We start from the raw sequence: 21,725 nt of genomic DNA, 5'->3' as shown, positions 1-21,725 counted from the left end.
TGCAAAAGTGTCCAAAACTGAAAAAGTATCGTAACTAAAAAACACTACCAAAAACTAAAACTGAAATCTTTTGGCAATCTGTGCAACAACTGTCAAAGAACAAATCAAGAAGCACAGCTCCGCTCCCTTGACAAAAATCAGAACTCTACCGAACTTCAACGTTGTCGGAGCTCCAACAAAAAAAAAAAAAAAAAAAAAAAAGAACACTGAAGACAGAAGAAAACTCTTACAAATAAAAAGAAAACGTGAAAAAAAACCAAAAAAACAGGAAGAACTACTGGCGAAGGGAGGAGCAAGCAACGCTTTTCCTCCAATTTCCTCTCGGTTTCCAAACAACGTTCTTTTCGTTTTCGTTTGCGTTTTCGTCTTTGAACGACGAACAATCCAACTAACTCTATATGATGGCCGATCACTTAGACGAACCGCCCCAGAAGCGGGTCAAAATGGATCCAAGTGAGTAGCCCCAGAATTTTCCATTTTCCGATGTCCATTTTTTTTTTTTTGCCATTCTGACAGATGGATTTATAAGCCAGCATGAATTGATGTTTTTTTTTTGGCAAGCCAGCCGACATTTTGTTTTTTTTTTCTTTTTTCGCTAAGGTGTCTAGGGCAACTCTTATTTTAATATACATAGGTATGTCATTAGAGACTATTAAGGAATGAATTCAATAAATATGTAAACCAAACCCAAGGACAATACAATTAAATAATATAATGTCCAGAAATTGATTTTATATTTAAATTATTTGCAAAACCCTATGCTAGGGTTTTAAGGCAGCTCTAATTATAATATGTCATTAGAAACATTTCTTGGGGGTAATTTAATAAATAAACAGGAAACTTAAAGGACTTGCAGGAATGTCCTTCAGAATGTCCAGCAATTGTTTATATATTTAAATGATTGGGCAAAACCCCAAAAAATGCTTAGTATAAAGAAAATTTCAATTAAAGCAGGTAAGTTTTATATTTCACCATTTTGTGTTTTAAATTTGTTTTTCTTTAAACGCAAGAGTTTAGGAAAAGGTTTTTAAATACTATAAATATTAATATACATTTTATTTGTATTATTTACAGACTATAAGTTTAAAGTTATAATTTTTTTAATTTTAATATTTAATAGGACTTAATAGGATTTTTTTTTAAATAAATCCATACTACTTTTGAGGTGTCCTTAGCTTTTCCAATTTTTAATTTAAATATTTAACCCCATGGGGTTAATAGTGCTTTGAATTGTTGACTTTATGCCATAATGTGTTTGAGATGTCCTAGCTTTTCCAATGTGGGGATTCCTTAAATCCCCTGCTACATATTTTTAAATTACTTGCTAATCGAACTTTCGTTGATCTCCCAGCAGCGGACATGTCCTACTTTCTGGAGGAGAATCTGCCCGATGAGCTGGTGTCCTCGAACAGCGGCTGGTCGGACCAGTTGACCGGTGGAGCAGGCGGCGGCGGCAATGGAGGCGGTGGCGCCTCCGGCGTGACCACAAACTCGACAAATTCCGGACCAAATCCTGGCGGCGGCGGACCCAACAAACCGGCTGCCCAAGGACCAGGACCTGGCGGAGTTGGCGTTGGCGTTGGCGTTGGAGTGAACGTTAACGTGGGCGTTGTCGGCGTTGTGCCTTCCCAGATGAACGGAGCCGGCGGCGGCGGCGGCGGTAACGGCGGCAACGGCGGCAACGGATCCGGCACAGGCGGCGACGATGGCAGTGGCAATGGCTCCGGCACGGGCAACGCCAACCGCATCCCCCAGATGCCGCATCCCCACCAGCTGCAGCATCTGCTCCAGCAGCAACAGCAGCAGGGCCAGAAGGGCGCCATGGTGGTGCCCGGAATGCAGCAGCTGGGCAGCAAGTCGCCCAACCTGCAATCGCCCAATCAGGGCGGCATGCAGCAGGTGGTGGGCACTCAGATGGGCATGGTCAACACGATGCCAATGTCTATATCGAATAATGGCAACAATGGCATGAACGCCATACCAGGTGAGACTTACATCTAAAGTGATGATCTTGATGCAGAGAGCTCTAGCAATTGCAATCAGTGTTGGAGCACCTTTCCTAGTTATAAACCAATAGGAATTTTTTTTAATTAAATATTTCTGATGCTACAGAGATTTCCTTATAAATTAGTGCGAAATATTTTGATTTACTTTATTTATTGCAATTATCCTTGAAAGTTGTGTACTTGTACTTGCCCAACACTGTTTGCAATTAAACTATAAATTTCCTAAAACATCACTGCAGGGGTAAATCTTAAAGAGCTTTTCTAAATATCCTCTTTTGCTTCAATCTCTCGCAGGCATGAACACCATTGCTCAGGGCAATCTGGGCAACATGGTGCTGACCAACAGCGTTGGCGGCGGCATGGGCGGCATGGTCAATCAGCTGAAACAGCAGCAGCAGCAGCCAGGCGGCGGCGGCGGCGGTGGTGGCATGATCAATGCCGTTTCCGTGCCAGGAGGACCAGGCGGCGGCGGCGGTCCAGGAGGAGCAGTTGGACCCGGCGGAGTGGGCGCTGGCGGCGGCGGAGGTGCCGCGACTCCGAACCAAGGCATGCACATGCAAAATGGTCCCATGATGGGACGCATGGTGGGGCAACAGCATATGCTACGTGGTCCGCATCTAATGGGCGCCGCTGGAGGAGCTGGTGGACCGGGCAATGGACCCGGGGGCGGAGGACCACGCATGCAGAATCCCAACATGCAAATGGGTGAGTCTCTGTTTGGTTTGGTTTGGTCTTTTTCAAAAATCCCTTGCTAACTATTGTAAATCCCTCAAATAGGCCAACTCAATAGTCTGCCCTATGGTGTGGGTCAGTATGGTGGTCCTGGCGGCGGCAACAATCCCCAGCAGCAACAGCAGCAGCAGCAGCAACAGCAACTCCTGGCCCAGCAGATGGCCCAAAGAGGCGGCGTTGTGCCGGGCATGCCGCAGGGCAATCGACCTGTGGGCACTGTGGTGCCCATGTCCACGCTCGGCGGCGATGGTTCCGTGCCTCTGGTCGGCGGCAATCCTCAACAGATGCTGGGCCAGCAGCAACAAACGGTGGCAATGGGTCCTCGACCACCGCAACCAAACCAGCTACTCGGTCATCCGGGTCAGCCGCAGCAGCAGCAACAGCAACAACCGGGAACCTCTCAACAGCAGCAGCAGCAGCAGCAGCAGCAGGGAGTCGGACTCGGCGGAGCAGGAGTAGTGGCCAATGCCGGCACCGTTGCTGTGCCCACTGTGGCTGGCGGTGCGGGCGCCGGGCAGGTGATCGGTCCTGGTGGCGGCGCCAATCGCGATGTGCCCGACGATCGCAAGCGACAGATCCAACAGCAATTGATGCTGCTGCTGCATGCGCACAAATGCAATCGAAGGGAGAACCTCAATCCCAACAGGGAGGTGTGCAACGTCAACTATTGCAAGGCCATGAAGACGGTGCTCGCCCATATGGGCACTTGCAAGCAGAGCAAGGACTGCACCATGCAGCACTGCGCCTCCTCGCGCCAGATACTCTTGCACTACAAGACGTGCATCAACAGTGGCTGCATCATTTGCTATCCCTTTCGGCAGAATCATTCGGTTTTTCAAAATGCCAATGTGCCACCTGGTGGCGGACCGTCGGGAAATGCAGGACCAGCGGCCATCACAGGCGGTTCGGCTGGCGTACCAGTTGGCGGAGCAGGCGGTAATCTGCAGCAGCAGCAGCAGCAACAGCAGCAGCAGCCCAATCTCACTGGCCTGGTGGGTGATGGCAGCAAGCAGGTGGCACCGGGCGGTGGTCAGAACACGGCCATAGTGCTGCCGCAACAGCAGGGAGCTGGCGGCACACCGGGTGCCCCCAAGACGCCAGCGGACATGGTGCAGCAGTTGACGCAACAGCAGCAACAGCAGCAGCAGGTGCACCAGCAGCAGGTGCAACAGCAGCAGGAGCTGCGACGCTTCGATGGCATGGGCCAGGTGGGACTTTCGCCCGTTCCAGCCGGCAACATGCAGCAGGGTTTGCCACCCGTGATCCGAATGCAGGGAGCACAGCAGCCGGCTGTTAGGGTGCTAGGACCCGGCGGTCCCGGCAGTGGGCCCAATGTCCTGCCCAACGATGTGAACAGCCTGCAGCAGCAACAACAACAGCAACAGCAGCAGCAGCAGCAGATGCTGCAGCAGCAGCAGCAGAACCGACGACGCGGTGGCCTGGCCAACATGGTGGAGCAACAGCAGCAACAACAGCAACCCAATCCCGCCCAGCTAGTTGGCAACATTCCGGCACCACTCTCCGTCAACGTTGGTGGCTTTGGCAATGCCAATTTCGGTAATGCCGCGGCCAGCGGAGGAGGAGGCGGCGGCGGCGGAAGCGGAGGCGTGCCCAATGACAAGCAGCAGTTGAAGGTGGCCCAAGTGCATCCACAGAGCCATGTGGTGGGCGGCGGTGCAGCGCCGGGCGGAGGAGCAGGAGCAGCAGGCGCCGGCGGAGCCAGTGGCCAGGTGGCAGCCGGATCCAGTGTCCTCATGCCAGCCGACACAACGGGTGGCGGTGGCGGTAGCGTTGGCGGCACCACTAACAATCCCAATCAGAATGCAGGCGCTGGAACGGTAACTGGCGGAGGCGCTGGTGGCGGCGCCGGTGGCGGTGGCAACTCTGGCACACCCGGCGACAATGAGAAGGACTGGCGGGAATCGGTGACCAGCGATCTGCGCAACCATCTCGTCCACAAGCTCGTGCAGGCCATCTTCCCCACCTCCGATCCCACCACCATGCAGGACAAGCGCATGCACAACCTGGTCTCGTATGCGGAAAAGGTCGAGAAGGATATGTACGAGATGGCCAAGTCCAGGTCGGAGTACTATCACCTGCTGGCCGAGAAGATCTACAAGATACAGAAGGAGCTGGAGGAGAAGCGGCTGAAGCGCAAGGAGCAGCACCAGCAGATGTTGCTGCATCAGCAGGGAGCTGCTGGCGGTGGAGGTGCAGGTGGTGGTGGTGGTGTAGCAGCTGGCGGAGCAGTCAGTGCAGCAGCAGGCGGAGTAGTCCTTCCCCAGCAGCAGCAGCAGCAGGGTCAGCAACCTCCACAGAGCTGCATCCATCCCAGCATCTCACCCATGGGCGGTGGAGTGATGCCGCCCCAGCAATTGCGTCCACAGGGTCCCGGATCCGGTCTGCTGGGTCAGCCAACGGCAGCAGCTCTGGGTGTGGGCGTGGGCGTTGGCGTTGGCGTCACCAACAACATGGTGGCCATGCGCAGTCACTCGCCCGGCGGCAATATGCTCACCCTGCAGCAGCAGCAACGCATGCAATTCCCCCAGCAGCAGCAGCAACAGCAGCAGCAGCAGCAGCCACCAAACTCGGGAGCTGGCAAAATGCTGGTTGGACCACCGGGACCCAGTCCCGGCGGCATGGTGGTCAACCCGGCACTCTCACCCTACCAGACAAGCAATGTGCTCACCAGTCCGGTGCCGGGACAACAGCAGCAGCAGCAGTTCATCAATGCAAATGGTGGCTCTGGAGCTAATCCCCAGCTGAGTGAGATCATGAAGCAGCGACATATACACCAGCAGCAACAGCAGCAGGCGCAACAACAGCAGCAGCAGCAGCAACAACAGCAACAGCAGCAACAACAACAGCAACAACAGGGCATGCTGTTGCCGCAATCGCCTTTCAGCAATGCAGCGCCCCTACAGCAACAGGCTACCAGCAACAGCTTTAGCTCGCCCATGCAGCAAGGGCAACAGCAACAGCAGCAGCAGCAGCAGCAGCAACAGCAACAGCAACAACAGAAGCCCGGCAGTGTGCTGAACAACATGCCGCCCACGCCCACAAGTTTGGAGGCTTTGAGTGCCGGAGCAAGTGCCTCCAATGTGACGGTGGCAGCGCCCAGTCCATCGCCTGGCTTCCTCTCCAATGGACCCTCCATAGGCACGCCCTCCAACAACAATAACAACAACAACAACAGCAGTAGCAGTGCCAACAACAACCCGCCCTCGGTGAGCAGTTTGATGCAACAGCCGTTAAGCAATCGTCCGGGTACACCGCCCTACATACCCGCCTCACCAGTACCAGCAACCAGTGCCTCGGCCTCCGGTCTGGCGGCCAGCAGTACGCCCGCCTCGGCCGCAGCCACATGTGCAAGTAGTGGCAGCGGTGGCAGTGGCAGCGGCAGCGGCAGCAATAGCAGCAACAGTGGAGGAGCTACTGCAGCGGGAGCCAGTTCCACATCCTCAACTTCCTCTGGAGGTTCGGGAACGCCACTGAGTTCAGTGTCCACGCCCACTTCAGCCACCATGGCCACGAGTAGTGGAGGAGGACCAGGAGCTGGAGGAGGAGCAGGAGGAGGATCATCTACAACGCCCGCCAGCAATCCATTGCTACTGATGTCAGGAGGAGGCGGAGGAGGAGCGGCGACCACCACCACCACCACCACATCCAGCTCCTCGAGCAGTCGCATGATGAGCAGCTCCAGCAGTCTCTCCTCGCAGATGGCCGCCCTGGAGGCTGCGGCGCGGGACAACGACGATGAGACGCCCTCGCCGTCGGGCGAGAATACCAATGGCAGTGGGGGCAGCGGCAACGCCGGCGGCATGGCCTCCAAGGGCAAGCTGGACTCCATCAAGCAGGATGACGACATCAAGAAGGAGTTCATGGACGACAGCTGTGGCGGCAACAACGATAGCTCGCAAATGGACTGCTCCACGGGCGGTGGCAAGGGCAAGAATGTGAACAACGATGGCACCAGCATGATCAAAATGGAGATCAAGACGGAGGATGGTCTGGATGGCGAGGTGAAGATCAAAACGGAGGCCATGGATGTGGACGAGGCTGGCGGTTCGACGGCGGGCGAGCATCATGCTGATGGTGGTCTCGGCGGTGGCAAGGATAACATCAACGGAGCGCATGATGGCGGAGCAGCTGGCAGTGCTGTGGACATCAAGCCCAAGACGGAAACGAAACCGCTCGTACCAGAGCCATTGGCACCCAATGCGGGTGATAAAAAGAAGAAATGCCGTAAGTGAAAGTCAACACTAAAGATTTTAAATGTATTTTGTTTAAATGTTTATATACCGTAAAAATAGACACATATGTGTACAAATTTTTAGATCAATACCTCATTTTCTCATCACAATAAACATGTCCTTCTTATAGAATTCAATCCCGAAGAGCTGCGCACCGCTTTGCTGCCCACGCTGGAGAAACTGTACCGGCAGGAGCCCGAATCGGTGCCCTTTCGCTATCCCGTCGATCCGCAGGCACTGGGCATTCCCGACTACTTTGAGATCGTGAAGAAGCCCATGGACCTGGGCACCATACGCACCAACATTCAGAACGGCAAGTACAGTGATCCCTGGGAGTATGTGGACGATGTGTGGCTGATGTTCGACAATGCCTGGCTCTATAATCGCAAGACATCGCGGGTGTATCGTTATTGCACCAAGGTACGATAAATCAGATTTGGTCCTTCGAGAATTGCATGCTAATGATCTTGACCTTTTAGCTTTCGGAAGTTTTTGAGGCAGAGATTGATCCTGTGATGCAGGCCTTGGGCTACTGCTGCGGCAGGAAGTACACATTCAATCCACAGGTGCTCTGCTGCTATGGCAAGCAGCTGTGCACGATTCCGCGGGATGCCAAGTACTACAGCTACCAGAACAGGTATGTTTCACACTGAAACCGATCGATTACGATCGATTACGATCCCCTACATATACTCCCAATCGCCCAAAAACACTTTGGCTCCGTTTCGTTTCTGTTTCTCTGTTTGATGTGAAATGTAATTTAGAGATTTCTTGAAAATGTTTGTGATCCAGAGCAGAGGCCTGTTTCGGTTTTCCAATACATATCTATACACACTTTTGATCAAAATGTGATAAATTCTGAAAAACAAAACGATAAAGCCAGAACAGGTCCTGTGTTTTAGTTATAAAAACCGCTTGCTCTCCTTATTACCAATACCAAATCAATGTTCAACGGCTGTTCAAAGCATCTTTAACATTTAAAATGTCCGTTTTGTGCACTAATTTGATGGCTTCTGCTCCCTTTGCTCCTTTCTGTGTTTTTTTGTGTGTGTGTGTTTTATCCCTAATGTTGCTGTGTAAATAAAATCATTAATGCATTGCACATTGCACAATGAAAGTAATATATAGGCCTATATATTTAACCAACAACTACGACACACACACAATCAAACATAAACAAACACACGCCTTCCTAGAAATGCTCCCTTCATAACCGCTTTTGCTGTTGCTACTGCTTGATGCATCCCCTGATCCATCATGGCCATTAACTATTTGTGGATTCAATCCAACACGATCCCAATCCAAGTCCAAGTCGAGGTTTTGAAACATTCCACATTTTTCGAGTAGTCAGAACCGAGCAAAACGAACCAAAATCAAATCCGTGGCTAATTACAAATGATCTGTATATAAAATTGAATTTAAAGGATAAACAGATCTTTTATAAGTGGTTAAATATCCCAGTTTATCTATCTTATAAGTATGGTGACATAGTATCAGATCTTAAAATAAAACTGAATTTGAAAGAGCAATAGATCTTGTAATGTTAAAAAAAATATATATCAAAAAAAATACTTGTACAATATATGCGCTTAAGTATGGTAATACTTCTGGGATATTTAATGATATTATGATTAACCCCTTAATTGTTGTATTTATGTGATACAAATTCTAATGCAAAACAAATCACTCTTTTTGTTTCTCTTCCTTTCTTTCTTTCTTTTTTTTTTTGTTTATTTTGATTCTTTTCTCCCCCGCAACTAAAAAAAAAAAAAAAAACCAATAATATGTGTCGCCTCATAACTGTATTATTGTGTGTCTTTATTAATATTTGTATCTGTGTGTGCCGTCTCTCTCTCGGTGTGTGTGTATGTGTGTGAAAATTGACAAAAACAAAAATCGAAAAACAAAAAACCAAAAACAACTATAATATAAAACACACTCACACACTTGCAACTGACCAAATGCATATAACCATCTCGCTTGCACGCACACCTGTACATCCGAACACCTGTACACCCATACACCTGTCTGTACACACGCCTGTGTTGTTGTGTTCCCCTTTTTTTGGCTGCCATCTTCAAATTTCGTCCATCAATCAACTAAAATCGAATAAAACAAAAAAACAAAATAAAAACAAAACGCATTGAAAACGAACTACCAAAAAAAAACCAACAAACAAAACATCAGTCTAAAGGAATACGGTGTCGCCTCAAATAGATACACCTACTGCCAAAAGTGCTTTAACGACATCCAGGGCGATACGGTCACACTGGGCGATGATCCACTGCAGTCGCAAACGTGAGTATCCAAACAAAAAAAAACATTTTAAATATTCAACTTTTAGTTAAGGAATGGTTTTTATCTTCAAAAAGAGATTTGAGAATTAGCAACAACATGCAGCTATCAGTTATCTGATGATCATATCTAAAATGTAGCGATCATAAGTTCATTTTGAGCATTGGTTTTGAAAACGAAAACAGCTAGTTTAATAGATCACAATATAATACATATCAAATCCTTAAACAATAATACTTTATTACCAGACCATATTAATCTTTGAAAAAGTTATCTAGTGATCGTTTCAGAGAAGTAGCTATACTTACGATCATTATAATTTTTGTTTCCTGATTTCTAAGCAGTTGGCGATTAATTGTATCAAATCCTTAATAATAGGACAGATTTAGTAAGAACTTAAAATGTTAAAACGATTCAATGGGACTTTTTAAAGCAATTCTTCATAATATAGACATTTTTGAACACATCCATATTAGTAGGTTACTTATGTACGTTAAAAACCATTCCATGAGCTTTTGTTTTTATATGGAAATTTGTGTAAATCTTGAAAACAAAAGACTTCCTTTAAGCTAGGGCTATCCAATTGTGTTTTTTTTCAAACTTTCAAAGAATCGCCTCGAAATCAGGCAAATCCAAAACCAAAACCAAATCCAAACCCATCATGTGTTCCCCTTTATCCAGCCAAATCAAAAAGGACCAGTTCAAGGAGATGAAGAACGATCATTTGGAGCTGGAGCCGTTCGTCGATTGCCAGGAATGTGGACGCAAGCAGCACCAGATCTGTGTGCTCTGGCTGGATTCGATTTGGCCCGGCGGCTTTGTGTGCGACAACTGTTTGAAAAAGAAGAACTCGAAGCGGAAGGAGAATAAGTTCAATGCGAAGCGTCTGCCATCCACCAAACTGGGCGTGTACATTGAGACGCGTGTGAACAACTTCCTCAAGAAGAAGGAGGCGGGCGCCGGTGAGGTGCACATCCGTGTGGTCAGCTCCTCCGACAAGTGCGTCGAGGTGAAACCCGGAATGCGTCGACGTTTCGTGGAGCAGGGCGAGATGATGAACGAGTTTCCGTACCGCGCCAAAGCTCTGTTCGCCTTCGAGGAGGTGGACGGCATCGACGTCTGCTTCTTTGGCATGCACGTGCAGGAGTACGGATCGGAGTGCCCGGCGCCGAATACGCGGCGTGTGTACATTGCCTATCTGGATTCAGTTCATTTCTTCCGGCCACGACAATACCGCACTGCGGTATACCACGAAATCCTGCTCGGCTACATGGACTATGTGAAGCAGCTGGGCTACACGATGGCCCACATCTGGGCATGTCCGCCCTCCGAGGGCGATGACTACATCTTCCACTGCCATCCCACGGACCAGAAGATACCCAAGCCCAAGCGGCTGCAGGAGTGGTACAAGAAGATGCTCGACAAGGGCATGATCGAGCGCATCATCCAGGACTACAAGGACATCCTCAAGCAGGCCATGGAGGACAAGCTGGGCTCCGCCGCCGAGCTGCCCTACTTCGAGGGCGACTTCTGGCCCAACGTCCTGGAGGAGAGCATCAAGGAGCTCGACCAGGAGGAGGAGGAGAAGCGCAAGCAGGCCGAGGCCGCCGAAGCAGCGGCTGCAGCGAATGTAAGTGTTTGAAGAGCAGTTGTTGCCTATTATTCTCTGTTTACTTGTTATATATTTTAAATGATTTCCTTTTTTGGTTATAGACAATGAATGATTTATTTTACATTGTCATACCCCCTTAGTGATGTATTTTAAACCTCTTAATTAAATCTCTTCCGAAATCTTGCAGCTTTTCTCCATCGAGGAGAACGAGGTGAGCGGCGATGGCAAGAAGAAGGGCCAGAAGAAGGCCAAGAAGTCGAACAAATCGAAGGCGGCGCAGCGGAAGAACAGCAAAAAGTCCAATGAGCATCAGTCGGGCAACGATCTCTCCGCCAAGATTTATGCGACCATGGAGAAGCACAAGGAGGTCTTCTTCGTTATCCGTTTGCATTCGGCGCAATCGGCAGCGAGTTTGGCGGTAAGTTAAGCAGAGCTTTCTTCAATGAAAAAACTCTATTTAATATGTGATTCTTTGTTGCCCATCTAACAGCCCATCCAGGATCCCGATCCGCTGCTCACCTGCGATCTGATGGACGGACGTGACGCCTTCCTCACCCTCGCCCGCGACAAGCACTTTGAGTTCTCATCGCTGCGGCGCGCCCAGTTCTCCACGCTGTCCATGCTGTACGAGCTACATAACCAGGGCCAGGACAAGTTCGTCTACACCTGCAACCACTGCAAGACGGCGGTGGAGACGCGCTACCATTGCACCGTCTGTGATGTGAGTACTGCCATGCTAATTGCTACCTTATCATTACGAAATTTCACTGAAAACCAATGTATAGCTTTTATATATGTGTAAAGTATACAAAAATGTAGATTAAGTGGAGCAATTTGGCTTGGGTTTTACTGACTCACTTAGTTTGAAGGTGAATTCTTTGGCAGACTGAAATGTATTTAAAGTCCATATATATAAACCAAGATTGAGAAATTTTGCTTAAGCTTGAGCTCCTTCAGTACTAGAATACTCTTTACTAACAAAGTACATCCTGATTTTTAAAGAAACTACAAGTGTTGAAGAAGTTTAGAAATAGAATTGTGAAGTTAGCAGTTCATTGTTAACTATAAATCAATAAATATTATTACATATGAGGTTAAATGTTGTGTGAATATTAAGTTCAGTAAGAGACAATTACATTATTTTTTCATCGCTAATCCAAAGACACTAAGAAAGTAAAATTCTTTGGTTTATCTGAAGGTTATAAATAATAAATAAATTATAAATATTTGCGTAATAAGTTGAAGTCATTGCTAATCCAAATGAAATTGGTCTTTGTCATATACTCAAGCCCACCTATGCTGACATTCTTTACATGTGTTCGTGTTTATTGATATTAATTGTGTCTGATTTATGTTTTGCCATGAGTCAGTTGTGATCTTAAGTATATGATTTAACTTGTATAAATTGTATAATTTTCTAAAATATGTATATTTGTGCCTTACTTCATTCGCAGGACTTTGATCTGTGCATCGTGTGCAAGGAGAAGGTCGGCCATCCGCACAAGATGGAGAAGCTCGGCTTCGACATCGACGACGGCTCGGCGCCGGCGGACCACAAGCAGGCCAATCCGCAGGAGGCCCGCAAACAGTCCATCCAGCGGTGCATCCAGTCGCTGGTGCACGCCTGTCAGTGCCGCGACGCCAACTGCCGCCTGCCCTCGTGCCAGAAGATGAAGCGCGTCGTCCAGCACACGAAGAACTGCAAGCGGAAGACGAACGGCGGCTGCCCCATCTGCAAGCAGCTCATCGCCCTCTGCTGCTACCACGCCAAGCACTGTCAGGAGCAGAAGTGCCCCGTGCCCTTCTGTCCCAACATCAAGCACAAGCTCAAGCAGCAGCAGCTCCAGCAAAAGTGAGTTTTACTCCAATCTATCAGTATGAATTTATTGAAATTAAAATAAATTATGTTACTAGAGGTTCATCTAAGCATATCTGCATACTTAGTTTCGTTCTATAAAGCGCTTTTATGTAAGATATCATTGGAAGTGGAGAACCATTTCATTGTGAGGCATAACATAAATTAGCTTATATGACATTCTCAAGATTAGTATTTATAGATTTCGAAAAAGACTTGTTCACACCTACATTCCCATTCGCAATATAACAAATACCACGGTTAAAGTTTTATTAAAATTGAACGACTTAAACATATAGCTCTCATGGGAGCAATCGGAATATAAAAAAAAAAGAAAAAAAAAGTAACTTTTCTATTTTTAATTATTTTTTTTAATTCTTTTGGACATTTATTACTGGTTTATTAATATAGAATTACGCTTTGAATTTTATTAAAATCGGAAAATAATATCACATAGCTGCCTTAGGAACGATCAAATAACTGAGCTGAAAATCATCATAGCATCAATGTTTTAAAACATAAACGATTACAAATAGAAATTTAAATGTTTCAAAGAAGGGTATAAGAACTTCGGCTTGCTTTCTTTCTTGTTATACGGATAAGACAGCTCCCTTTACAAAATCCCCTTTTTTATTGACTCTTTGTATCCTCTGTATTAAACACTTGCCTTACTCTTCTCACTCTTTTTTTTTGCAGACTCCAACAGCAGCAGTTGCTGCGTCGTCGTGTGGCGCTCATGTCCCGCACAGCGGCTCCAGCGGCTCTGCCCGGTCCGGCGGCAGTCAGTGGTCCGGCGTCGGCGGTGGTCGCCGCACCCGGCGGCGTGGTGGGCATGTCCGGCGGCGTGGCTCTGGGCCAACAGGTGATGCCGGGCCAGCCGGGCATAATGGCACCGGGAGCTGGTGGCATGTCGCCATCGACGGTGGCAGTGCCCTCGCCCGTTTCGGGCGGTGCCGGCGTCATGGGCGGGATGACCTCGCCGCACCCGCACCAGCCGGGCATCGGGATGAAGCCCGGCGGCGGCCACTCGCCGTCGCCCAGTGTGCTGCAGGTGGTCAAGCAGGTGCAGGAGGAGGCCGCTCGCCAGCAGGTCTCGCATGGCGGTGGCTTCGGCAAGGGCGGACCGGCCATGGCCCCGCCGCCCCAGATGAATCGAGCGATGGGCGTGGCAGGACCGAATCCGAATGTGGTCAATCAGCTGGGCGGCATGGTTGGCGTAGGAGTTGGAGGTGTGGGAGTGGGCGGTGTCGGCGGCGTTAACCAACTGAGCGGTGGCAATCCCGCTGGCGGTGCCGGTGGTCCCGCCCTGCCCGGCTCTGGCAACTGCTCACTGAACGTCTTGAATGCCAACCACCTGCTGCCCATGGATCAGTGGGGTGGCAATAGCGGTGGAGCCGGCGGCAATCCGGGCGGTGTAAATCCCCAGGCACGTTATGCCAACAATGCCACCGGCATGCGTCAACCCGGCCAGCTGATGCAGCCCAATCTGATACAGCAGCAGCAGCAGCAACAGCAGCAGCAGCAGCAACAGCAGCAGCAACAGCAGCAGATGATGGGCTTAGGCGGACCCAATCAACTGGGTGGAGGCCAGATGCCCGTCGGTGGACAGCACGGCGTTATGGGTATGGGCATGGGAGCACCGCCCATGGCCGGAACTGTGGGCGGCGTCCGTCCTCCGCCGGGAGCGGGAGGAGGAGGAGGAGGTGGCGGCGTCGGCGGCGGCGGTGGTGGTGCCACTGGCAGCCAACTGAATACCCAGCAACTGGCACAGATCATGCAGAAGATCAAGAACAATCCCACCAACGAGAGCAACCAGCACATACTCACCATCCTCAAGCAGAATCCGCAGATAATGGCGGCCATCATCAAGCAGCGCCAGCAGAGCCACCAGTCGCAGATCAATGCGGCGGCGGGTGGCGGAGGAGGAGCACCTGGTGGCGGCGCCCTGCAGCAGCAGCAGGCGGGCAATGGTCCGCAGAATCCCCAGCAGCAGCAGCAGCAACAGCAGCAGCAGCAACAGGTGATGCAGCAACAGCAAATGCAGCATATGATGAACCAGCAGCAGCAGCAGCAAGGTGGTGGTCCGCAGCAGATGAATCCCAACCAGCAGCAGCAGCAGGTGAATCTAATGCAACAGCAGCAGCAGGGCGGACCCGGAACTGTGCCCCATCGCATGCCCAACATGCAGAACACAGCCATGATGCTGCAGAACCTGCCGCCCAACATGTCGCCAGGCGTCTCCGCCCAAGGAGGAATGGTAAGTGACCTGCAATAAGCGACTACTTAACTACCAGAGTTCGATTAAAAGCCAGCAAAGGAATTTCTTTTACTCTATATGTATAATGTCCCTTGCTTGTTGTTGTTTGCATAAAATGGCAGAGGGTTTTTTGTTTAAGAAAAGCCTTTGATGTATAATATCCATTTGTGCATATGCGCTAATAACTAGGCTTTACTTAACCTTTGATCCCTAAAAAACCAAAGCTAACCCCACTAAATGCGACTGTTATATTGTTATATTGTTAGTACAGAGGACCAAAATCTTAATATAGTAAAAAGTCTTTTATTTTATATAATGCTCGTTTATGATTCTGGCTTTTACACTTGCAAATTTTTTGTTTAAATTGGCAGAGCTGGATTTACTTTTAAAGAAAAGGTTTTTTTTAATATTATGTATATTTATATGCTCTAATGATTAGGCTTGACTCAACCATTGACCCCTAATAACAAAGTTTACCCAACAAAATGCCACTGTTATACTGTAAGTACAGAGAGGCAAAAGAGGCAAAAGCTTTAGGATTATAATCTTAAAATAGTAAAAAGTTTTTAGTTAATATAATTTCCCTTAATGATTCAGACTTTTTTTTAAGAAGTGTTTTTCTATAATATATAATATTTATTTAACCTTTTGCCGCTAATAACAAAATTTACCCCACAAAATGCGACTGTTATCTGTTATACTTAGTAAACCTTCCTCCAACACAGGTGCCCAACCAGAACTGGAACAAGATGCGCTACATGCAGATGAACCAGTACCCGCCACCATATCCGCAGCGCCAGCGTGGTCCGCACATGGGCGGCGCTGGACCCGGTCCCGGCCAGCAGCAGCAGCAGCAGTTCCCCGGCGGCGGCGGTGGCGGCGTCGGACCCGGCAACTTCAATGCGGGCGGTGCTGGCGGCACGGGAGTGGGCGTCGGCGTGGGAGTGGGCGTGCCCGGAGGAGGAGGAGCTGGTGCCGGAGTGCCCGGTGGCGATCAGTATTCGATGGCCAATGCGGCGGCTGCCTCCAATATGCTGCAACAGGGCGTTGGAGTGGGCGTGAAGCCAGGTCCCGGACAGCAGCAGCAGATGGGCGTGGGCATGCCACCCGGAATGCAGCAGCAGCAACAGCAACAGCAGCAGCAACAGCCCCTGCAGCAGCAGCAGCAGCAGATGATGCAGGTGGCCATGCCGAATGCCCAGAATCCGCAGCAGAATCCATCGTCCGTTGTGGGCGGACCCAATGCCCAGGTGATGGGACCCCCGACGCCGCACTCGCTGCAGCAGCAGCTGATGCAATCGGCCCGCGCCTCGCCGCCCATCCGCTCGCCCCAGCCAACGCCATCACCGCGCTCGGCGCCATCGCCACGTGCCGCTCCATCCGCCTCGCCCCGCGCCCAGCCCTCGCCGCACCACGTGATGAGCCATTCGCCGGCGCCGCAGGGACCGCCGCAGCACGATGGCATGCACAACCATGGCATGCACCATCAGTCGCCGCTGCCAGGTGTGCCGCAGGATGTGGGCGTAGGCGTGGGCGTCGGCGTGGGCGTGGGCGTCAACGTTGGCAACGTGGGCGTGGGCGTGGGCAATGCCGGTGGACCACTGCCCGACGCCTCCGACCAGCTGACCAAGTTTGTGGAGCGGCTCTAGTGCAGCAACAGCAACAGTAGCGGCAACAGCTACAATGGATGGTAACCACAAGCCAAAGGCCAGATGAAGATTCATAAACTGACTATGACTAAACTAAACTAAACTAAACTAAACTAATACTACAACTAAAACTAAAACTAAAACTAAACTAACATTGCACCCCAAATGTATAGCGTTATCATGATTAAACCAACACCAGCTATCACATTTAATTTGTAAACTAGGTTAAGACCCACCCACCACCACCACTGCTATAAAGCCTTTAGTTTAAGTCTAGGACAAAATTTGAACAAAGCATCTTGATTCGATTTCCATTATGTAAGATCGCGCGATGTAGCAAATATATATAACATATATTTCATATGCCCCTAAAACACCCAACACACCATGTATTAATGAATGCAATTCCTTTTGTTCCCACGCAAAACAGAAAAAACAGAAAAACAGAGCAAGAGCAGAGCAAAACACCTCGATGTAACAACGTTTCAAACGTTGAGCGAAAGCTAAAGCTAAAAAACCTTTCCTTAGTGACTTAAATTTTAAGCAAGAAGCAGCAGCGAAAGTAATATTATTTATTATTTTGTGACAAACGAATGAATCGCCGCAGCGCAGCACTCAAGTCTAAAGTATGTAAAGAGAACAGAGTGCAGAGGAAGTGTTGTAAAGTTGAATTAAATATTTTGTACCCTTGTTGTGTTGTAAGCCAGTTGGACGACAGATAACGACCCGACGACCATCCGCATCCGCATCCACATCCACATCCGCACAAGAAATATATAGCCTATAGTGACAATGTGCCTGTTCGGCGATCGGCAGTTGATGATTAAGTGCTCCTTATAGGAGCTTCAAATTGGGAACACGCATAGAGTAAATACATATTTTTATACACAAATGAGATCAAACGGAATAGGAATCTAAATCGAAATCGGAATCGGGAATCGGCATTGGCATCGGAAACCTCATCCTTTTGGAAACCCCACACCCTACACCCAAATACTACATTCGAAAAAAAAAACAAACAAAAAAATCGCTTCTAAATGACAGACAACAATAAATTACAAAGGATGAGGGAGGAAGGTGACGGGTTCGACGACGATTAGAAAACGCAATTATTAGGAGAATCAAGAATCAGGACAGTCGCAACAAAAAACACCAAACAAATAAGCAAAGGAGTAGGATGACCGGGGAAGGGATACGAAAGGAGTATGATTAACAAAAGCAACAAAATAGCAATAGCCAAAATGCTTTGAATACAGATTTTAGGGTACTTGAACTATTTAAGGAACTAACATTTACAAAACATATATGCATACGTAGGACAACAAATTAGTGTTGTAATTTCTAACAAATTGTTCACGATTGATTGTTTATATTGTTTAAGAATTTTAGTCTTAAGGACCAATGTGTGTGTGTGTGTGTGTGTGCAAGTGTGTGAGTGTGTGTGTGCGCGTTCCTAATTCCTCGATTTATATCCATTTTAATTTCGACCTTACCTGTACATACTATATATAACTTGACGTTTTACTTAGTATTTGATTTTGTGATAGCCAAAAGAAAAAAAAAAGAATTAGAGGAGCGCCAACAAACCCCCATTTGTCTCAAAAGCAGGAAGTAGGAATTTTACGGGGGACGCAGGTTCGATTGCTATTTATTAACGCTAAAACAAAACAAAAAACACATCTAGGCTATATAGACTTTAAGGCTAAAACGACTCGATTTAGGTTTATCACTATTAGACTAAATCTGTAGTTTTCAAACTGGGTTCTCTTTCAATTTGGGTTTTCCCTAAACGACTGAATCTCTGAAATATACAGCAAAATTTTGCTAAACTGCTGAATTTTCAGCAAGTTGAATTTGTATGGAACAACTGATAAACAGCTGACCGAATTTCAGCAATTTAGTCTTTAGAGAATACCCAAACTAATCGGATATATCATGTCTAACTACAATTTTTTTTTTATTTTTTTTTTGTTTTACCTAAAATGGTATGTGTGTTCTATTGTTTTCGTTTTCTAACTGTTTTCTTTTTCTACCAGTTGCCGCCGCCCAAGAATCAGACAGAGACGGGAGACAGCGAGAGAGCGAGACAGTAGATGAGGGAAATTGTAAATTTTAGATACTAGGATACTTATTCACTGCGCATAAAAATGCCTTCAATTGCGACTTCAGCAAGTAACTAATTGTAAATACCCAACACACACACGCATACGAATACAAATACAAATACACACAATATATATATATACAAATATATATATTTACCGATTACTGATTAACGATTACTGATTACCGATTACTGATAGGTGTAGTAGGTCACACGTACGCGACAGTTTGTAAAATCCAATGCCCTAGTTTGTAAGCCGCGCATACATATATCGAAACAATCGGTTATATCGTTTATGTTTAGACCTACACCGCCACACACACATATGGCAAATATATATACATTATGTGTCGGGATATATACTTTTAGTTAGTGTGTTTTTAAACGAAACGCGCATAGTTTCCTTAGCTAAGCGAAAGACAACAAAAGAAAAAATTGAAAAAACCAACAAAAAAAGCTGCGCCTGCCACCGATAAAACCGATAAAAAAAAATGGACTAGATGAGTTCGATACCCACGCTGCGCTGCACACAATCAAAAAACAGACACCAAAAAACAAAAACGAAAAACAAAGCAAGTTAAAGTAAATATTATATATAAACGAAATCATACTCAAGTCACTGGGCTCTGCCGCCGAATGCCTTTGTACTTTTAACGTATGGAACAATGATCGGTAATTGATTATCGACAATCGTTGATCGGTAATAGTTGCGATAACAAGACGCTGCCTTCGAAACGCAGACGCTGCGTGCTGGTGCAAACAAAAAAAAAAAAAAAAACAAAAAAGTTCGGTTTAGCGGGCGCAGCGTTTAATTATTAATTAAACACACGATAGTAACCAAAAAAAAGAAAAGGAGAAAGATGAGAGAGGGAGAAAGAGAGCTGCTTGCCGTCTTTTTTCTACGCATATTGTTTTTGTTTTTATACCACACACAGTCACAGCAATGAACAAAGTTATGGGTGTGAAAGAGAGCGAGAGAGAACGAGTGGCTGAGTGAAAGTGCGAGTGGCAAAGACGCATCAATTATCGTTTTTAACCGTTTTGTGTGAGAGGAGAGAGCGGCGGAAAGAGCGAAAAAGAGAGAGCATATTCCAAAACTATTTGTGATTACAATTATATATGATGAAAAAGATGATGATGATGATGTAGAAGATGAACGAAGGGGAGAAGAGGAAGTAAAGCCGGAAGCCAGAAAACCAGAGAACATAGAAGAAACACAAAACGCATTAACCGGATGATACTTAGAGTTTAAGTCTTAGTCTAAAACCAGCGCTATATACACATTTATATATAGGTACGATCGATCACACGAAAGAGCGGGGGAATATACATATATAAATATATATATATATTATATACTTGATTAAGCCAACACATGTAAATTATAAATGAACATTTATTCTAAATGCAGTAGCAGCGGAAAAGAAAGAAAACAAAAAAAAAACGTTAACCGAAGACGAAGCACTTTGCTAAACGCGTTTATTATTATGCATACAAAATGTAATTTCTTATAACAAAAACCCAGAAAAACCCACAAAAAAAAAGAACTCGAGAAAAGGGGAAAACAAAAACAAAAAAGGATGCGAAGGTTAGATAAGTCAAGTGTAAAGTAAACCAAGCCTTAGTAAAAACTAGTTCTAACACAACAACCACAACCACAACAAGAAAAACAAAAACAAGAGAGAAAACAAATGGGAAAAACAAAAACGAAAGAACGATTGATACTAATAACTAATATTAATAATGAGTACGATAATGTTTATGCTAATGATTACGATAACGATAAACAATAATGATAAATGATAAAGATAAACCGTTATGAAATAATACCTACTTGTAAAATAGTGCGACAGTTAAGCTGATAAGATGACTTTGACTTTTCTATCAGATTTCATTAATTTAATGACACCCAAAAACACCCAAAACACCCCCCACCCTCACACACTCCCCCCCAAACACACATGCATACACATCCATTGCATGTGTGTATGAATAAACATAAATATATAAATATTTTTTTTACTATTATTACGATGATTATAATTATTAATATTATTATTGTTTCTACCAATCTATCTCCTACTTTATTTCCCTTCTTTTTTTTGTCGTATTGATCCAAAATCACAGCAAACCAAGCGAAACAAAACAAAGCAAACAAAAACAACAAAATAAAAAAACCAACAACACTGTAATTAACTAAATACTTTGCTTGAAAGTGTAAAATAAATTAATTTAAATAAAAATTATGAAATTAAAATGAATGTCCATATTGGTTGCTTTTCTTCGGGGGTATTAAGGGAGATTCTAGAAATCTCTGTAATATAAATATATGTAATTTATATTTTAAAAATTTGAAATCACCTTTAATTATTGAAGTGCACATCAATCAATCTAGAGAATGTTTAATGATTATGTAAACGGCTGACATACCCGATAGCTGGCCAAAAATAATGGTCGATTAAATCAGACCAAGAATATTTGCCCAAATTTAAATATAACTCAAAAGCGAAACGTAGTTTTTGATAACATACGAGGTGCGTCTGGGTTCGGGAAATCAGAATCGAGTGTTACGAGTCGAAAGCCCTCGAATTATTGGGTCGATTTACTTAGATGATTCACTTTCTTGGGGCTAGGATTTATGGCTCCTAAATGGGTCCACTTTCACTGGTCTTTGGTAGCAACCTACATTGACGTTATATCGCCAGGCGGAAATCGGGAGAACTTCGGCTGTTTGGGTTCGAAGTCCGTACCGCTCTTCTTATATTATATAGAGCGGTTTATAGAGCGTTCGTTGCTGGGAATTATCCGTTACTATCAACCCGTGCCATCGTCAAAAACATCTAAAACATCTATAAATAATGTGTCGAAAACAGTTTCAAGTGCCGGCCAATTGACGTTCTAGCTTCGAGGGATTTGTGTGCTTCGGGCCGACTCGTTTGTGGATTCGAATCGAAATCGATCT

At 46.5% G+C, this 21,725-nt stretch overlaps 1 protein-coding gene across 4 annotated transcripts; it reads left to right on the top strand.

Annotated features, from left to right (window-relative positions):
- The first annotated feature begins 339 nt into the window (after window positions 1-339).
- LOC108137278 (histone acetyltransferase p300) lies at window positions 340-21,024 on the top strand. 4 transcript variants are annotated; one of them, XM_017258879.2, is made up of 13 exons: window positions 340-453; window positions 1,352-1,984; window positions 2,301-2,711; window positions 2,784-6,983; window positions 7,122-7,411; window positions 7,471-7,628; window positions 9,209-9,289; window positions 9,968-10,916; window positions 11,086-11,316; window positions 11,389-11,619; window positions 12,353-12,750; window positions 13,450-15,010; window positions 15,736-21,024. In XM_017258879.2, exons 1-13 carry the CDS (start codon window positions 399-401, stop codon window positions 16,657-16,659), a joined length of 10,122 nt encoding a protein of 3,373 aa, XP_017114368.1. In that variant the 5' UTR covers window positions 340-398; the 3' UTR covers window positions 16,660-21,024. The 4 variants fall into 4 exon arrangements, with proteins under 4 accessions (XP_017114368.1, XP_017114366.1, XP_017114369.1 ...); XM_017258877.2 differs by having other exon boundaries at window positions 9,179-9,289; XM_017258880.2 differs by having other exon boundaries at window positions 361-453; window positions 1,355-1,984.
- Window positions 21,025-21,725: the final 701 nt, after the last annotated feature.

The sequence above is a fragment of the Drosophila elegans genome, unplaced genomic scaffold (genome assembly GCF_018152505.1).
Source record: "Drosophila elegans isolate 14027-0461.03 unplaced genomic scaffold, ASM1815250v1 contig_149, whole genome shotgun sequence".
NCBI lineage: Eukaryota > Metazoa > Arthropoda > Insecta > Diptera > Drosophilidae > Drosophila > Drosophila elegans.
The sequence above is the reverse complement of the archived record's forward strand: the minus strand, read 5'-3'. Positions and strand labels throughout refer to the sequence as shown.

Bases quoted from the DNA above. Each gene is read 5' to 3' on its own strand.
- LOC108137278 (XM_017258877.2), top strand. From the start codon at position 399: ATGATGGCCGATCACTTAGACGAACCGCCCCAGAAGCGGGTCAAAATG. The intron at 2,712-2,783 runs GTGAGTCTCTGT...TCCCTCAAATAG, and splicing joins GAATCCCAACATGCAAATGG to GCCAACTCAATAGTCTGCCC. The intron at 9,290-9,967 runs GTGAGTATCCAA...CCCTTTATCCAG, and splicing joins GATCCACTGCAGTCGCAAAC to CCAAATCAAAAAGGACCAGT.